The sequence below is a fragment of the Zingiber officinale genome, chromosome 9A, assembly GCF_018446385.1.
Source record: "Zingiber officinale cultivar Zhangliang chromosome 9A, Zo_v1.1, whole genome shotgun sequence".
NCBI lineage: Eukaryota > Viridiplantae > Streptophyta > Magnoliopsida > Zingiberales > Zingiberaceae > Zingiber > Zingiber officinale.
This window is the reverse complement of record NC_056002.1, coordinates 132,896,892-132,913,691: the sequence shown is the minus strand read 5'-3', so window position 1 is coordinate 132,913,691 and position 16,800 is coordinate 132,896,892. Positions and strand designations below refer to the sequence as shown.

The following is a 16,800-nucleotide window of genomic DNA, read 5'->3' as shown; positions in this document are numbered from 1 at the left end:
CCAGTTTCAGTATACCTTCCATAAAATTCACCACCTCTGTCAGATCTAACACTCTTAATTTGTGTGCCAAATTTCAACTCAACAGCAGCTTTAAAATTCTTGAAGACATCTAAAGAGTCTGATTTCTCACACAACAAATCAATCCAGCAAAACCTTGAGAAATCATCAATAAAGGTAATAAAATATCTATATCCTCCTAGAGCAATGCGAGTAATTGGCCCACAGATATCTGTATAAATCAACTGCAGTATTCCTTCACTCCTTGCAACTCTATTCTTTCTGACTCCAGCAGTAAGCTTACCCTTTACACAATCAACACAAGTATTGAAATCCGAGAAGTCCACATTATGAAGAATATTCTCCTTGATCAATCTCTCCATCCTTTCTCGGGATATATGTCCCAACCTCTTGTGCCACAACATAGAAGAGTTCTCAATAGCTCTTCCACGCTTTTGCCCAACAACATTATTAATATTGGAATATCGTTGTTCAGTAGAAAGAGGATCAAGAGTTAACATATACATGTTATTCAACTTGACACCATAACCAACAATAACAGATGCAAAATATATGATAACTTTGTTTGAACCAAAATGGAAAGAGTAACCACAATCATCCAAAACAGATATTGAAATCAAATTTCTTCTCATAGAAGGTACACAAACAGTATCTTGCAAAACCAACTCATATCCACCACTTAATTTCAAAACAACTATTCCTATGTGCTCTACTTTGACACTCATTCCATTTCCAACTGCAACAGACACCTCCCCTTCATTTGGCCTTCTCCTGGTTTTGAGCTCCTGCACAGAATTTGCAATATGAATTGTTGTGCCAGAGTCTAACCACCAAGTATGAGAAGGTACATCTACAAGATTAGATTCAAAGCACACTAAAGCGAGACAAATACCTTGCTTTTGCTTCTGCTTCATCTCTAGCCACTTCTTAAACTTAAAACAGTCAGATTGTTTGTGCCCGAACACATCACAAAATTTGCAATTGCCATTAAATCTCTTTTTAACTCTAGATGGTTCACTATCTTCATGAACTACAGAAGGTCCTGATTTATCATTCCATTTTTTCTTGAATTGAGGCTTGTTATTCTTAAAATATTTCTTCTTTTTGTCATTGCTCTTATGACAAACCAACTGAACAACTTGAGCCTTACCCTTCTTCATATTTTGCTCCTCTTGATTAAGAATGGCTACAAGTTCATCAATAGTCCATTCCTCCTTTTGTGCATTATAAGAAGTTTTTAGAATATCAAATTCAGAAGGAAGAGAGTCCAATATTTGCCAGACCAAAAAATCACTTCCCAATTCCACTTTCATGGATTTCAACTTGTTGTACCAATTGGTGAGCTTCATAGCATGCTCACGAACCCCCGACACACCATCATATCTAGTCTTTGTCAGTAATGAAAGATATGAAGCCTTTTCCGTCTTCTCAAATTTCTTGAATTTCTTCTTGCCTACAGACTCAAGAAACTCCTTAGCACTATTCGTCTCAGGGACATTGTCTTTGATGGTCTTATCCACAGTGAACTTCATGGTCATCAGACATACTTTATTAGAATGAACCCATTTTTCATGTTTTGTTATAACAGTAGCGGAAGATTCAGTTGTGGGAACATCAGGCTCATTCTCAGTAAGGGCAGCATCAACATTAGAAATGGCAAGGAATAACTTAACAGAGTCAACCCAGTCCTCATAATTGGTTCCATTCAACTTTGGTAAAGAGTTCATACTCATAGGCAAAGTTGGAATTTAAACATTAATGGGAGATTATTGTCGAGCATATCCAACAAAAGAAATAGAGCTTATGACCACAATAAAGTTATCTCATGCAAATGTAATCCTACCGAAGGGTCCCGAATTACAATGCATAAATTAATTCTCACATCACATAAAATAATTATATTCTTAAAGTTAATATCGAAAGGATATTGAAAACTTTAAAATATAATTACCAATCATTAGAACTATATCAATAAAGACAAACCGATAGGGTAAGTGCATTATTAAAATAATTCCTAATGCCACATTAATAACAATTTTCCAACAATAATATTTTATCATAATCCGTCTCGCGAAGGCGAGCTCACAACTATGAAAAAATTATCAACAACAATACAAAATTGGTCTTAAATTTAAAAGACTTCTTTTAAATTATTCTGTGGACTATTGCAGTTAAAACTGAAGAAGATGGTTCTTCCATCAAGCGCCGTGCTAAATGCGCACGATATAATTTATTTATTTATTTATTTAGTTTTTTTTTTTTTGAAGATTTATAATTATGTTATAATTATAAATACGATGTTGACGAAAGCCATGATATTAAATATTTATTCGATCGTGAATTACTGTTTAATAAACGTTTAAATATTTAATCTGCTGTCAGGAAAATATCAAAAGGGGAATCATATTATTTATATGAATAGATACAAGTGATGTGAAGGCAATCATGTTCTTCACGAAGGTCACGGAGGAACTCGCCCAATGGCCGGAGATGCATCAAATCGCAACGCGATGATTTTCTCCAAATCACAAAATCAATTTAGGGAAAAGAATTGATTGAAGAAGGAAAAACTCATTGTCATATTAGAATTAGTTAACCTGGCTCTGATACCAAATGATAATCTACAAAATCTAATTCAAGATATGACAAATGAGGAAAAACACGATAGATATAATTAGATGTTAAAAATACCTGGAGCAGAAGATGTCGATGAGTTCATCTTTGTTTCTGTGAGAGAAACCTAAACAATAGAGAGGAAAAATAGAGAGGAACTGCTCCTATCACCCGAGTCGACAAAAGTACGTGTTCATCTCAATGGGGCGACAATCCACATTTAAAATAAGGGTTAGGAGTAGGGGTCTCTGCAGAAATTAGGAAATAATGGGCCAAGCCTACCCATTATAGCTAAGCCCAATAGCATCCTATTAATTATGCTAGTCCACATAAATTATCTAACACAAGAACAATAGTGAAAATTCAAACTTGATTTTTTCTTTTGAAAATAAAAATGTGAGTGGAGGCAGTAATTAATTAACAATGAGGTTTGAGGTTTGTAGGGAGGTTTTTTTTATTGTGGAGAGATTAACAAAGTTTTTATGCTTATGATGTGGCATATTGGAAATTACAAAATGCTCATTTAGAGCTTCAACCATTGGAGATGTCCTTAGTTGAATGTTGAGTGCAGCTGAACTTGCTAGAACTATCTTATTAGGGCATCTCTAATCGTTAAAAGTTTGAATGAGCTTTTTTTAGAATTCTAACATGCCATATTAACATTATAAAAATTCATTGAAACATTCCCAATCGTTAAAGCTTTGAGTGAGTTTTTTTTTAATTCTCTCCACATGTAGTTGCATGACTCCATTACATCAATTTCTATACAAATCTACTATTCTCTCCACAATTTAAAAAAAAACTTGCATACAATTTTTTCATTTAATATCTTTATATAGTTTTTATTTGATATTTTAATTAATTATAATCTTTAATTTAATTTATTTATAATTAACAATTAATAAAATAATTAATTTATAATTTTTAATTTAATATAATGTATCATTTTATTTAATATTTAATTATTTTATAAATTAAATTTACTTATAGTCATTTGTATATTTTTTTAACTTATCTCAAATATATTTATTTTTAAAAGAAAAAAATATAATTTTAATTATTACTAATTATTTATAAACTGAAATATTATAATTAGCTCATCAAATAATTTATTTTTAAATTATTTAAAAAGGGTCAATCATGTACATTAATTATTGGCTCCACCTTCAAAAGAAAAAGCAGGTTTAAAAACTCAAACCTATTCTTGAATTAAAAACCCCAAACCTCAACTCCACAATCATAAAAGTTTTTTTAATGAGATTTTTAAATTTTACAAACTTTTGACAAAGCTTGCATTGGAAATGCTCTTATATCCATTTCACAAGTTCATGTTTTGAAAATTGAAGCATTTAATTCTTGCTGGCATGTTGCAATTGTTAGAATTTTTCGGGCCACGAAAACCGCTTTTCGCGTCGCGGAAACCCCGAAACACCCTAGCCAAGGATCTCGTGCAAAGAAAAAAATCCGATTCGAAAAATTCCACGTATTTATATCATGCTTAATACCCGAATATGTTAGATCTACTCCTAGATCTATAGTTTAAAGAAAAACTACCTTTGATGCGTGTCCTACGTTTATCCCGCTCAACCAAGGTTGAAGTTGGATCTAGAGGGCACAAAGTAGAGCCCCTCTATATGTGTCCACACAAGCAATTAGGTGGAGAAGATGACCGAAACAAGGTGTGCTAGCACCTATGTGGTTTTCGGCCAAGAAGAGGAGGAAGAGAGGGAGAGGTTGCCGAGAGCACCAAGGAAGAAGAAGAATAAAAAAAAATTGAATTCAAAATTCAATCAATCCACCATATCATGTGGCCGGCCACATAAATGTCATTAAGTGGGCAATTAATGCTCTTAATTGCCCCCTTAATGTGGCCGGCCAGGAGGTGGCAAGCATGAGGTGGCATGGTGATGTGTAGCATCCCTATTGGTTCTCCCATGCCACCTCATCAAATGTGGTGGCATCCAAGTCAAGTCAATATTAACTTTCAACCTTCCCAATTTGGCCAAAGTCAAACATGACCAAATTAACTCCCTTAATTGATTTATCCAACATTTGGATCATACTTGAGTCTAACTCATAGTCAAGTCAAACTTGTGGATTTAGGTCAAGTCAAACTTGCCTTTTATAGACTTTCCATATTTAGCCAAGTCAAACTTGACTTCATCTTTCCTCTTGGTTCATCATATGAACTAGTCTCCATCTATTGCTCTATGTGTGTGACCCTATAGGTTCTTGTCAACGTTGGCAATGTCCCTAAATCCAATTAGGGACATAAGCAATGAGAGGTATCTAGCAACACATCATTGCTACCCAAGTTACAAGAATGTTGAGATCCAACATCACCAATATGACTAATAATTGTGACTCTCACAATATGTGACATTGTCCTTCTATCCTTGATATCTAGATTGATCTTATATGAGGCATAGACCGTGTCATCCTCCAATCAATCTAAGTGTCTTGAACTCCAAGTAGACTCACTATAATCAAATAAGCGCAATATCACATATTGCCTTATTTGGGCATGGCCATGCACTTAGTGATCTCACTCTATCAAGACTACGATATCACTCCCGTAATATAGGAGGATAGATCCCATCTACATCACTCACATCCCTCCGCATAATTTGTTACATACCCAAGAATCGCCTTTATAGTCCACCCGTTACGGGTGACGTTTGACGAAACCAAAGTACATAACTCCTTACGTAGGGAACCATGGTGACTTCAGTCTAAGGACTAAAGTCATACTAATAGTCACTGAGAAAGTATATGACACTCATATAACGATCCATGATACTTTCTCATGGCGGGTCATTCAGTATACATTCTCCAATGTATACCCATGTGTCAACTTGATATCTCATATCCATGACTTGTGAGATCAAGTCATCATGTTGACCTACATGCTAGTCTCAATGCATTAACATTGTCCTTCTATGTTAATACTTGACTAGGAATAATTAAGTGTAGTGTTCTCTATATCATCTCACTATCGATTCAACTAATCGATTGATATAGATATGAACCTACTACCCTAGGACATTATTATACTTATTTATATAGCACAAATACACACAAGTATAATAATCACAATGCCTTTATTTATATATCAGAAATATATGTACAAGAATATGATACAAAGAGTCCAAAAAGTAACCATCATATGATTGGCTCTAGGGCTCTCACTAACAGCAATGTCATAAGTTCTCTTTGTAGAAATTGATGCTAAAGAAAAGTAGCCGTCTTTATTGATGAATCCAAAAAAAGGATTAATAGAAAATAAAGAGTACAAAGTCTTATATAGAGAATTATCAGAAAACCTAAACCCTAAATTAAAGAGGTAAAAGACTAAATTGCCCTCAAGGTTATAAACAAATAATTCTAATTATATAATCTAACATGCCCCCTCAAACTCACGATGCTATAGCCAGAAGCATTGAGAGTTTGTCAGATAAAAATTGGAAGCGCGAAGCGGAATGAGCCTCGGTAAACATATCAGCTATCTGCAGTGAGGAAGAAACAAAAGACAATGTGATAGTGCCAATCTGTAGATGATGATGAGTGAAATAACAATTTATCTCAATATGCTTCGTTCTCTCATGAAAAACTGTATTGCGCGCAATCTGAATGACACTCTGATTATCACAATGAAGAACAGTAGGTTTCTGAAGAAAAATTCCCATATCTGCAAGCAACCAACGTAGCCAAACAATCTCACAAGTAGTGGTAGCCATGGCACGATACTCAGCTTCTGTGAAAGATCTCGAAATAACATCTTACTTCTTATTTTTCCAAGAGATAAGAGAATCTCCAAGAAAAATGCAGAAGCCAGTGGTCGACTTACGATTCGTAAGATCACCCGCCCAATCAGCATCAGAGTATGCACAGAACTCTAATGAGGAAGTAGAAGGGAATAAGAGACTCTGAAACTGAGTTCCCCGAAGATACCGAAGAATGCGAAGAACAACAGCCCAATGAACTATGGTGGGTGCAGTGACAAATTGACTAACCACATGTACAACATACGCAATATTAAGACGAGTTACAGTGAGATAAACCAAGCTTCCCACAACTATACGATAGAGGTTAGGATCTGGCAAAGGTGAACCATCTGATGGAGAGTATTTAGCATTAGTCTCAAGGGGAGTATCAACTACCCTGTTGTCAGTGAGACGTGCATGCTCAAATAGATCAACTATGTACTTTGATTGAGACAAGAGATAACCTTTAGATGAAGAGACGATCTCAATCCCCAGAAAATAACGCAGTAAACCCAAGTCTTTCATAGTGAAACAACGAGCTAATTCAAATTTCAAAGGCCCAATTCCATCAAAATTATCACAGTAATCATCATATCATCCACATATAAAGATAAAAGTAGACGACCTGCAAGTGTGCACTTGATAAATAAAGCTAAATCATGATTACTGGGATGAAAATCAAGTGAGGTAACCACCGTAGAGAACTTGTCAAACCAAGCACGTGGTGCTTGTTTGAATTCATAGAGAGCTTTGTGAAGCCTGCAAACTTCACCAGATTGGTGAACAACTCCAGGAGGAGGCACCATATACACTTCTTCTTGAAGATCACCATTCAAGAAAGCATTTTTGACATCCATCTAAGATATTTTTCATTGACGAATAGAGGCAACAACAATTAACATACGAATAGTGGTCATTTTAGCAACAAGGGCAAAAGTTTCCTCATAATCCATGTCATACTCTTGAGAGTAACCTTTAGCAACAAGACGAGCTTTGTACCGTTCGATAGAACCATCAGATTTAATTTTGATCTTATAGACCCAACAAGAACCAATGGCACGTTCCCCTGGTGGCAGAGGTACCAAATCTCAAGTATGAGTATAATGCAGAGCAGTTAATTCCTCGTCCATAGTAATCTGTCAAAGAGGATTACTAACAACTTCTCTATAGGACAAATGTTCAGAAAGATGATAAATAGAGGCAACAAAAGAGGCAAAGGAAGTAGAATAACAAGAATAAGCAAAATCAGGTAGTTTAGTAGACTTACGAGGATGTGTAAATCGACGAATAGGATTGTCCGCAATCTCTGGAGGTGAAGGAACAGTCGTAGGAAGGGGAGGTGGAGGTAGAGGAGATGCCTCAAGAATACCAGATTCAGTGAAGCCATCATGTGGAAGAGTAGCCGTGGGGGAGGCTTCGTTGGTGTCGGTACTGAAGGGATCAATGCGAATAAGATCTGCATGAGTCATGTCATGTGATAGAAGAGGTATGGAGAAAAAAGGAATATGCTCAAGAAACACAACATGACGAGAGACATATAATTTTTTACTAACTAGATCCAAACAACGATATCCCTTTTGACTAACACCATAACCAAGGAAGACACACAAAGCAGACTTAGATGACAACTTATCATACTCAACATGTGGTCGGAGAACAAAACAGGTACAACCAAAAACACGTAAAGAGGAATAATCAGGAGCATGACCATATAGTTTTTGAAAAGGAGACAAACCTGAATTGTGAGAAGTTGAAATCCTATTAATTACATGAGTAGCAGTAAGAACTGCTTCTCTCCAAAAAATACTAGGAACCTCTGCAGACAATAAGAATGAACGGACTGTCTCAACAAGATGTCTATGTTTTCTCTCTGCAACCCCATTCTGCCTAGGTGTTTCTTGACATGAGGTTTGATGTACAGTATATTCTGATGCAAGTAAATGAGAAAAATTATTGGAAGTGTATTCGCCTCCCAAAAGAAAATGAAAACACTTGATAACTGCTGAATGTTGAGTTTTGACAAGAGCTTTAAAATTATTGAAAATGGTAAGATAATCAAATCTATGTTTCATAAGATAAACCCAAGTATAACGAATGTAATCATCAATAAAAGAAACATAATATCTTGATCCCCCTTTTGTAGTAACAGGAGAAGACCCCCACACATTAGAATGAACAAGATCAAAAGGATTAGGAGAAAAAGATAGACTTTTATTAAAAGGTAATGTAGAAAATTTTGCCAATTTACAACCACTACAATCTGAAATATCATGACTTTTTAAAGGTCATAATACTCCAGATGAAGCTAAAAATTGTAAATGAGAGGCTGAAACATGACCTAGACGAGTATGCCACAAGTAAAAATTAGAAGAAGAACGACTCAATCGAAAAGATGACAAATCGACACTAGAAGCTGCAACATCTGGTACTTGAAGCTTATCCAAGACATACAGTCCCCCTTGCCTACGACCTATCCCAATCACCTTCTGAGATCGCGGGTCCTGCACATAACAATTGGACGAAGAAAAAGATATTAAATATCCAAACTTAGACAATTGACTAACAGAAACAAGATTAAATGTAAGATTAGGAATATAATAAACATCAGGAAGAGACAAGCAAGTTATAGCAATAGAACCAACACCTAATAAAGGCATTGGAGTATCATTAGCCGTTATAACTGACAAAGATGAATTAGAAGATAAGGAGATAAAAGATGATAAGTTAGGTGACATATGATGAGAGGCTCCAGAATCTAAGATCCATAAAGAAGAAGATATACCTGATGTACCAGAGGATGATAAACCTATATGAGAAGAAGCAAACATGACAAAGGGTTGTGAAGCAAGGAATTGTTGAAACTGCTCAAGCATATAAGGATCTAAAGAGGGGGCAACCACTGCATTACTAGACTGAGATAGTCCATTTGGCGACTGTTGTGGTTGATTACCAGATTTCCATGAAGCATTCTGATGTAGCAATGGTGGCTGTTGAGGTTGTTGTTGCTGATATTGCAGTTGTGGTGGTCGTTTTTACCGCTACGGTAGTTTACCTTTGCTTAACAATAATGGACATTGAGACTTTCAATGTCCTTTTTCTCCGCAATAAGCACACTCATCAATAGAAACCTTCGAAGTCGACCTACTTTGATTATGCGGTATAGACCGCTGTGGTGCTGTAAAAACAAATGGCGTAGATGGTGCAGTAGTCCTTTTATCAACCTGAGACTTAGGACGAATCTCCTCAGCTAGCAATTCATGTACTACTGAATCAACGGAAGGGAGAGGACTACGATGCAAAATTGTTCCACGCAATCCTTCAAAGTCATCATGAAGAGCCATTAAGAATTAGACTAGACGTTGCTCTTCTCTATGAGTGACATAAACTGGGAATGCTCGCAATTCTGAGGATTCTGTAAGTGCTAACTGGTACCATAGTTCCGACATAGCAGAATAAAAATCTTGGATCCCCATATCTTGCTGCCGAAGTGCACGTATATCTGCTTCTAATTGATATTGTTTGGCAAAGTTAGACTGCGTGTATAATCTTGCCAGATGATCCCAAACCTCTTTGGTTGTCTTGTACTTGGCTAACTGAGCACCAATGGAGTGTGAAACAGAATTATTGATCCATGTAATAATCTTCGCATTATCGGTCTCCCAAACATCCAACGACTTTGCATAATCATCAACATTAATGTTCGTAGGTTGAACTCGCACACCTGAAACATATCCTCACATAGATTTTCCTCGCAAAATTTTTTTCATAACATATCCCCAATACGAATAATTCTTTCCATCCAATCGGACACTGATTGATTAAAGCGAATCTTCTGTACGACCACTCATGATGATAGAACAAATTGTGTTCACGAATAACTGAACACCAAACAAAATCAAGTATTGCGAAAACAAAAGAAACCCAATCAAAACTGTACAGTTCAAAAACATGGAGATGAAGGCTCTGATACCATGTAGAAATTGATGCCAAAGAAAAGTAACCGTCTTTATTGATGAATAAAAAAAAAAGGTTAATAGAAAATAAAGAGTACAAAGTCTTATATAGAGAATTATTAGAAAACCGAAACCCTAAATTAAGAAGGTAAAAGACTAAATTGCCCTCAAGCCTATAAACAAATAATTCTAATTATATAATCTAACACTCTTTTTTTAGCAAATCATGCCGTAGGTAGATGACATGACAACTAAGAAAACTATATTAATGAAACAAAGCACTACAAAAGAGTCAAAGCTAAATTTAAATGCAATAAAGATGCAATATTTGTTGGGACCAGTTGGTGAAATGGTTGGATGAGCAAGAGGGGAGTGAATAACCATTGCATCTGCAAATGTAAATTATTTCTAGCGCGACTAAATAAAAATATAAAGAGATACAAGCAAGGTTTAAAATTTCGATCCGTATCGAGGTTTTGGTCTTAGACCGAAACGATACGGTTTTGGTATTATATCGTGCTGTGTCGATATAGTTTTGGTATTTTTTATATTTAAATATAAATGTAGATTAATATTTGATTATTAAATATGTTATATATTTTAAGATGTTGAATTTATATTTTAATATTTTCTTATAAGATAATGCCAATTAATTTTTTATAAAAAACAATTTAAAAAATAAGTAATTTTAAAATTCAAAACTAAATTTAAAATTAAAAAAATAATTATAAAATAATTTAAATTATTTTAATGTATTTGTAAATTTTTAATTTTAAAAAAATTATTTGAAATGTTTAAGAATTATATATTTTTTAATTTTTTAGATTATTTTAAATTTATGTTTAATTTTAAAAGTATTTAAAAAATTTTAAATTATTTTATAAAATATTTATTAAAATTTAAAATTATTTAAAAATTTTGAAATAATTTTTAATATTTTATAATTATTATTAATAATGGTTTATTTATAAAAAATAAAAAATTAACTAAATAAAAAAATTGTGGTTGCAGTGACTCATGGAAACCATCGTTACATCCCTATAAAAGGTTTTAGAAATATATAATATTTTATTAGAATTTTTAGAATTTTAAATTAAATTTTATATATTTTAATAGGATAATTTAATTAGGATTTTAAAAAATATATTTGATTATTTATTTAAATTAGAGAAAATTAGATCATTAAAAAAATAATAACATAACTAAAATAAATAAATAAATAAAAATTTTATTATATATTTTAAAAATTAAAATAAATAAAATATTTAATTAATTAAATAATTTTATTAGGATTTATTTTAAAATTAATTAGATAGTTTATTGTTAGAATTGTCCCCATCTTGCGAATTGTTTTAATTAAAAAAACTTTAATTAAAAAATGGCGTGACTACTACGACCCCTAATCATGGCTACGGGGGTTGCGCGGTCCCTTCCATGCGGCCGTGGGGGTCACCCGGCCTCTCCGAAGCGGCCACGGGGGCCCCCCCCCCCCCCCCCCCCCCCCTACAGTCGTGGTGGTTGCAACGGCCTCCTGCGCGGGTGTCGCAATGCCCCTGCGCGGGCGTCGCAACGCGCCTCTAGCGCCTCTGCGAGCGTCGCAACTGTCACTAGGACCGGTGCTGGTTCGTGCCTGTGCCGTTCAGTGGGCGGAAGGAGATGTTTCGCCTATTTCTACTGGCTTGGCACGAAATCTCAATCCCTCGATATAAACATATTAATCAATAACACGGGCATATAACATGGTTCGGAAATCTTGTTTCTACTCCATGGCCTATGATTTGTTAGTGAGTTACTCCCAGAAAGCCACCCATCTTTAGTGATTCCTTCTTGGTTAACTACTTTTAGTGAAGAAACCTCTTACAACATAAATTACAAGAAAATAGAGGAAGGCTTAAGAGTACAATGGAGAGACTAATAGAATCTAACCAATCTTATTTTCATTTGCCTTCAAGTTTTTATCTTTCCATTTTATAGCCTTCAATCCCTCTTAATTCTTCACTTGTTCAACTGATCTGTTGCCGATTAGTTGCTTAAATCCACCCATTAGTCTACTGCTTCCTTTGATTGCTTTGGCTCAAGTTTGCCAATGGCTACCAGAGTTGACAAAAATCCACTAGTTGTCGATTGGACCATTATAACCCTTATGATATTCAACAATTACAATGCAACTTTATCAGATTAATGACTCTTTTCGACCTTCCCTCTGTACATTAGTTGACTGAATCCTATAATCAATTGATTGATTCCAACTCAATCAATTGCCCAGTCAACTCAGCTAAGAATGGAGATATTTGGTTCACCACCTACCCAACTTGAGTCAACTTCTTAATCGATTCAGCTCTCTAGTCGACTGGAACCTGATTACAATCATCCTAACGATCAAGTCTATCCTAAGTCGAAGACTACCCTTACTCACAAGAGTACAAGTCTCTCAACTTTCACATCTAACCACCAGAGCTTACCTTTCGCATCTGAGTTTGCTGCCAAGGTACACCTGAGTCCTTGATTTGCTCCACATGGCATCCTTCGCGCTCTGCCTACTTAGTTTGTTTTCTCCTCAAATTTCATGAATTTTTTATACTCTTCTTCTGGTCCCTTGAATATTTTATTTCATCCTTTTATGATCTCTATAGACCTTGAGCCATTGAACTGCCAAGTTGGTCGCACCAACTCGTGCTTTAAAGCTGATCCAACACCACCTTAATGTTCCTTGTCCTACAATCCTTTGATCACCTTGCGAAACCTTTTCCTATCTTCATGGACCTTTAAGCCACTTAGCGTGTTGTCCTTGGTCACACCAAGTCTTCATCAATGATCACCATGTCCTCCCTCACCGAATCACAAGTTTTTTAAGCTCCACGTGTGCCCTACTAGTCTCTTCACAACCTAAACACACATAAAATACACAAGAACTAACCTAAACCCTTTACACAAACATCAAAACTCAAGTACCAACAATATTTTGCATGATAAGGAGTAGATATGTATTTTTCCTCCAATAGATTACCTTGATTCATAAATGTTCTTATGCATTTCATAGAACTCGTATACATTCTGTTTTTCTACTAGAACTTGGAGCTCTCGACCTACAAACTGGATGTTTTACCTTACGCCAAATCAAAGCAGCAACAAAGAATTTTGATTCTGCAAATAAGATAGGGGAAGGTGGATTTGGTTCAGTTTACAAGGTAGTATGAAACCTTACTGTAAGAGCATCTGATCATTTCATGTTTCTTGCTTCTGTTTTCTCTACAAATTATCTTGTGAATGTAGGGTTTGTTATCCGATGGTACGATAATTGCTGTTAAGCAGCTTTCATCCAGATCCAAGCAGGGAAACCGTGAGTTCATCAACGAAATAGGCATGGTTTCTGCCTTGCAGCATCCTAATCTTGTGAAGCTTTATGGATGTTGTATGGAAGGCAACCAACTCTTGTTGATTTACGAGTATATGGAGAATAACTGTCTTTCCCGTGCACTATTCGGTAAGCATTCCAAACTCACCACCTACCTTTGACTATAGATCTTAAAGGTTTATGTTGAAGTGAAGAACATAAGAATTATATAGGCAAAGGAGTAAAGCACAAAATAAAGCTGGATTGGTCGACAAGATGCAAGATTTGTATCGGAATAGCCAGAGGACTTGTATATCTTCATGAGGAGTCCAGAATAAGGATTGTACACCGAGACATCAAAGCTAGCAATGTATTGCTAGATGGTGACCTCAATGCCAAGATTTCTGATTTTGGTCTTGCTAAGCTTTATGAGGAAGACCATACTCACATCAGCACTCGAATAGCTGGAACGATGTAAGTAACCACTTTCCACTTTTCGTCTTCTATAAAGCAATTTAACTTTGTACTCGTCATATTTTCCAAAAAATAAGATGGCCCTTTATCCTGAATGGCACCATGATTACAAAGTAATTGTTCTCCAGATAGGAAACTGTTGTCTTAGGATATTCATAAAAAAGTACTATGGTGGATAAGAAATATCTTGGGCTTTATCTTTTTTTTTTTATTTGGTTTTTTCTATTAAAATTCACAAGTTATTGATAGAAGAATCGTTAGTGGTTAACTGTAGAAATTTAGCACAAAGCACAACAACAACAACTACTAAATCTTATCCTATTAGATGGGATCAATTATATGGATTTTTTATGCCATTGAGGACTATTCTCTACTCGTCATCATTTTTATTTAAATAAATTTTATTTTATTTTATTATAGTTAACTAAGTTTGTTTTGGTCTTCTCGTTTGATGTGCACATTTGTTATAGTTTCACTATATGTTTGTACCATCTTAAATATCTCTCTTAGAATTTTCTCTCAATAGGTGTTATCTTGACTTTCTTTTTAATATTTTCATTTCTTATCCTGGCTATGTCCACACATCCACCTTAAAATTCTCATCACTCTAACTCTTATCTTTTGTTTATATGTTCCAGGCATAACCCAACATTTAGCTTTGTAAACATAGTAGATCTAACTATCGATTTGTAAAATTGTAAATTATCCATTCTGTTAAGTAGATTAATGAACTAGGGCACACCTGTAGAAACTCATAAGAACACATTCTGATACAGATAAATGTATTACACAAGAAGAGTTCATACATGGATGTAGAGAATATGATGAGAATTCTTCTATTCTCTCGTTACAAATGCCAATATGCCTGAAGACATAAGCACAGGTTTGTGTTTTTTACTTGGTTCTTGAAACACAAGCAAAACATTTCATTACAACACATGGAACAACCCTAGACGATGAACTCCCTTGTGAAACTTCATAACGATGGTGATGCAGCTGGAGGCTTCCATGATGTGGTGAGGACTGAGGAGCCTCCCCTGAGCACGCAAACCTTCTGCGGCGACAACAACACAACACAAGGCCTTGAAGCTTAGGGATCAATATCCCAATTCTCTTCCTCCTTCACCATTCTTTGTTTTGCATTGACACATCTCCTTTTGACCAAGGACCAAAACCCCCAGCTCAGTACAATATTTTAAACCTAGAATATATCTTAAAGTCTATGCCACAATCTGAACTGTAAATTGGTGTTGTTTTCACAGTTTCATTTTTTGTTATTTGTTTTCAAAAAAAATTTACCAATACGATTCTCTTTTTTCTTCTATAGTAAAGTCCATTCGATTGATGACTTTGTACAACTACCTCTACCATAAGAATCAAATTCTTTAAGAATTCTGTGTATGTTCAGAGGTGATAACATAGCCAATGTACCTTCTGACATAGCCAGCCTTTCTTGCTTTCTTGCAATTCAAGTTCTGGTTAAGCTGAATACAATTTCGATCTACATATCCATTGATTCATTTGGCACGATCATGAATGGGCAATCCTTCAACGACAACTTATTAACATATGTTCTCATACCTCTGGTACAAACCTTTTGATTTATGCAGAGGTTATATGGCTCCTGAATACGCAATGCGAGGTTATTTGACAGATAAAGCCGATGTATACAGTTTTGGCATTGTTGCTCTAGAACTCGTGAGTGGAAAAAGCAACACAAGCTACCGGCCGAAGGATGAATTTGTGAATCTTCTTGACTGGGTAACTTCCAAATTTCAAACTTAAAATCATTGTAGATTCTCAATATGCTTTTCTAAAAGATTTTTTTTGATGACATCTAGGCGTGTGTTCTACACGATAGAGGCAATCTTATGGAACTGGTAGATCCTGATCTTGGATCAGCCTACCCGAAGGACGAGGTGATTCTAATGTTGAATGTGGCTCTTCTGTGCACTAACTCATCGCCCACACTCAGACCGACCATGTCGAAGGTGGTGAGCCTGCTTGAGGGTCAGACCCCTATCCAACCATTTCTCTTGAAAGTCAGTGCATCAGCTAACAGCTTGAGATCCGGAGGGTTTACAAGAACTTTCCGACAGAATTCAGGCGAAAGCCAAAGCCTCATGGTCCATGCTTCGAGTATGGATGCTGCGTCCAATCACTTCGACCCCGAGGATGATGTGAGCTTCCAACTACTCGCAGGATCCATTCACAACACCGAAAGGGACTTGCTCCAGTTTTGACACGACACGAACAGCTAGTTAAACGAGTATCCCTCTGCAATCGAACACTCGAAACCATTATGGATCACTGGTAAGACAGTAAAGTCATCTAATCTCTATTTAAATGACATGATTAGCAAGCTGTAATTACCCAACTACTCTGAAGCTAATGACTTTGAGAAGAAATTTTTCTTCTTCTTTTCCTTATTCTATTTGTTGCTGCCTAAACTGGCGCCTTCTGTTCTCCTTAGGTAATTTTTGCTATGATTATAATATAAATCAAGTCTTATCTCACTAAGTGAGAAAGGCTATATAGAAATTATCCTCTACTGTGTGTGTGAATAAATAAGTTGTTTTCACTAGTTATGAAATGGTTGAGAGAATAAGGAAAAAAACTACAAAATTAAATTATCAATATCTGG

The 16,800-nt window shown here is 35.4% G+C and overlaps 1 protein-coding gene across 1 annotated transcript in view; it reads left to right on the top strand.

The window, feature by feature from the left end:
- Positions 1–16,585, top strand: part of LOC122018784 (probable LRR receptor-like serine/threonine-protein kinase At1g07650) — a 31,141-nt gene extending 14,556 nt beyond the window's left edge. The window contains exons 20-24 of the mRNA XM_042576199.1: positions 13,418–13,536; positions 13,622–13,832; positions 13,916–14,156; positions 15,767–15,917; positions 15,998–16,585. Coding sequence (XP_042432133.1) covers positions 13,418–13,536; positions 13,622–13,832; positions 13,916–14,156; positions 15,767–15,917; positions 15,998–16,399 — 1,124 coding nt within the window. The 3' untranslated portion in view covers positions 16,400–16,585. The remainder of the gene's footprint in view (positions 1–13,417; positions 13,537–13,621; positions 13,833–13,915; positions 14,157–15,766; positions 15,918–15,997) is intronic.
- Positions 16,586–16,800: the final 215 nt, after the last annotated feature.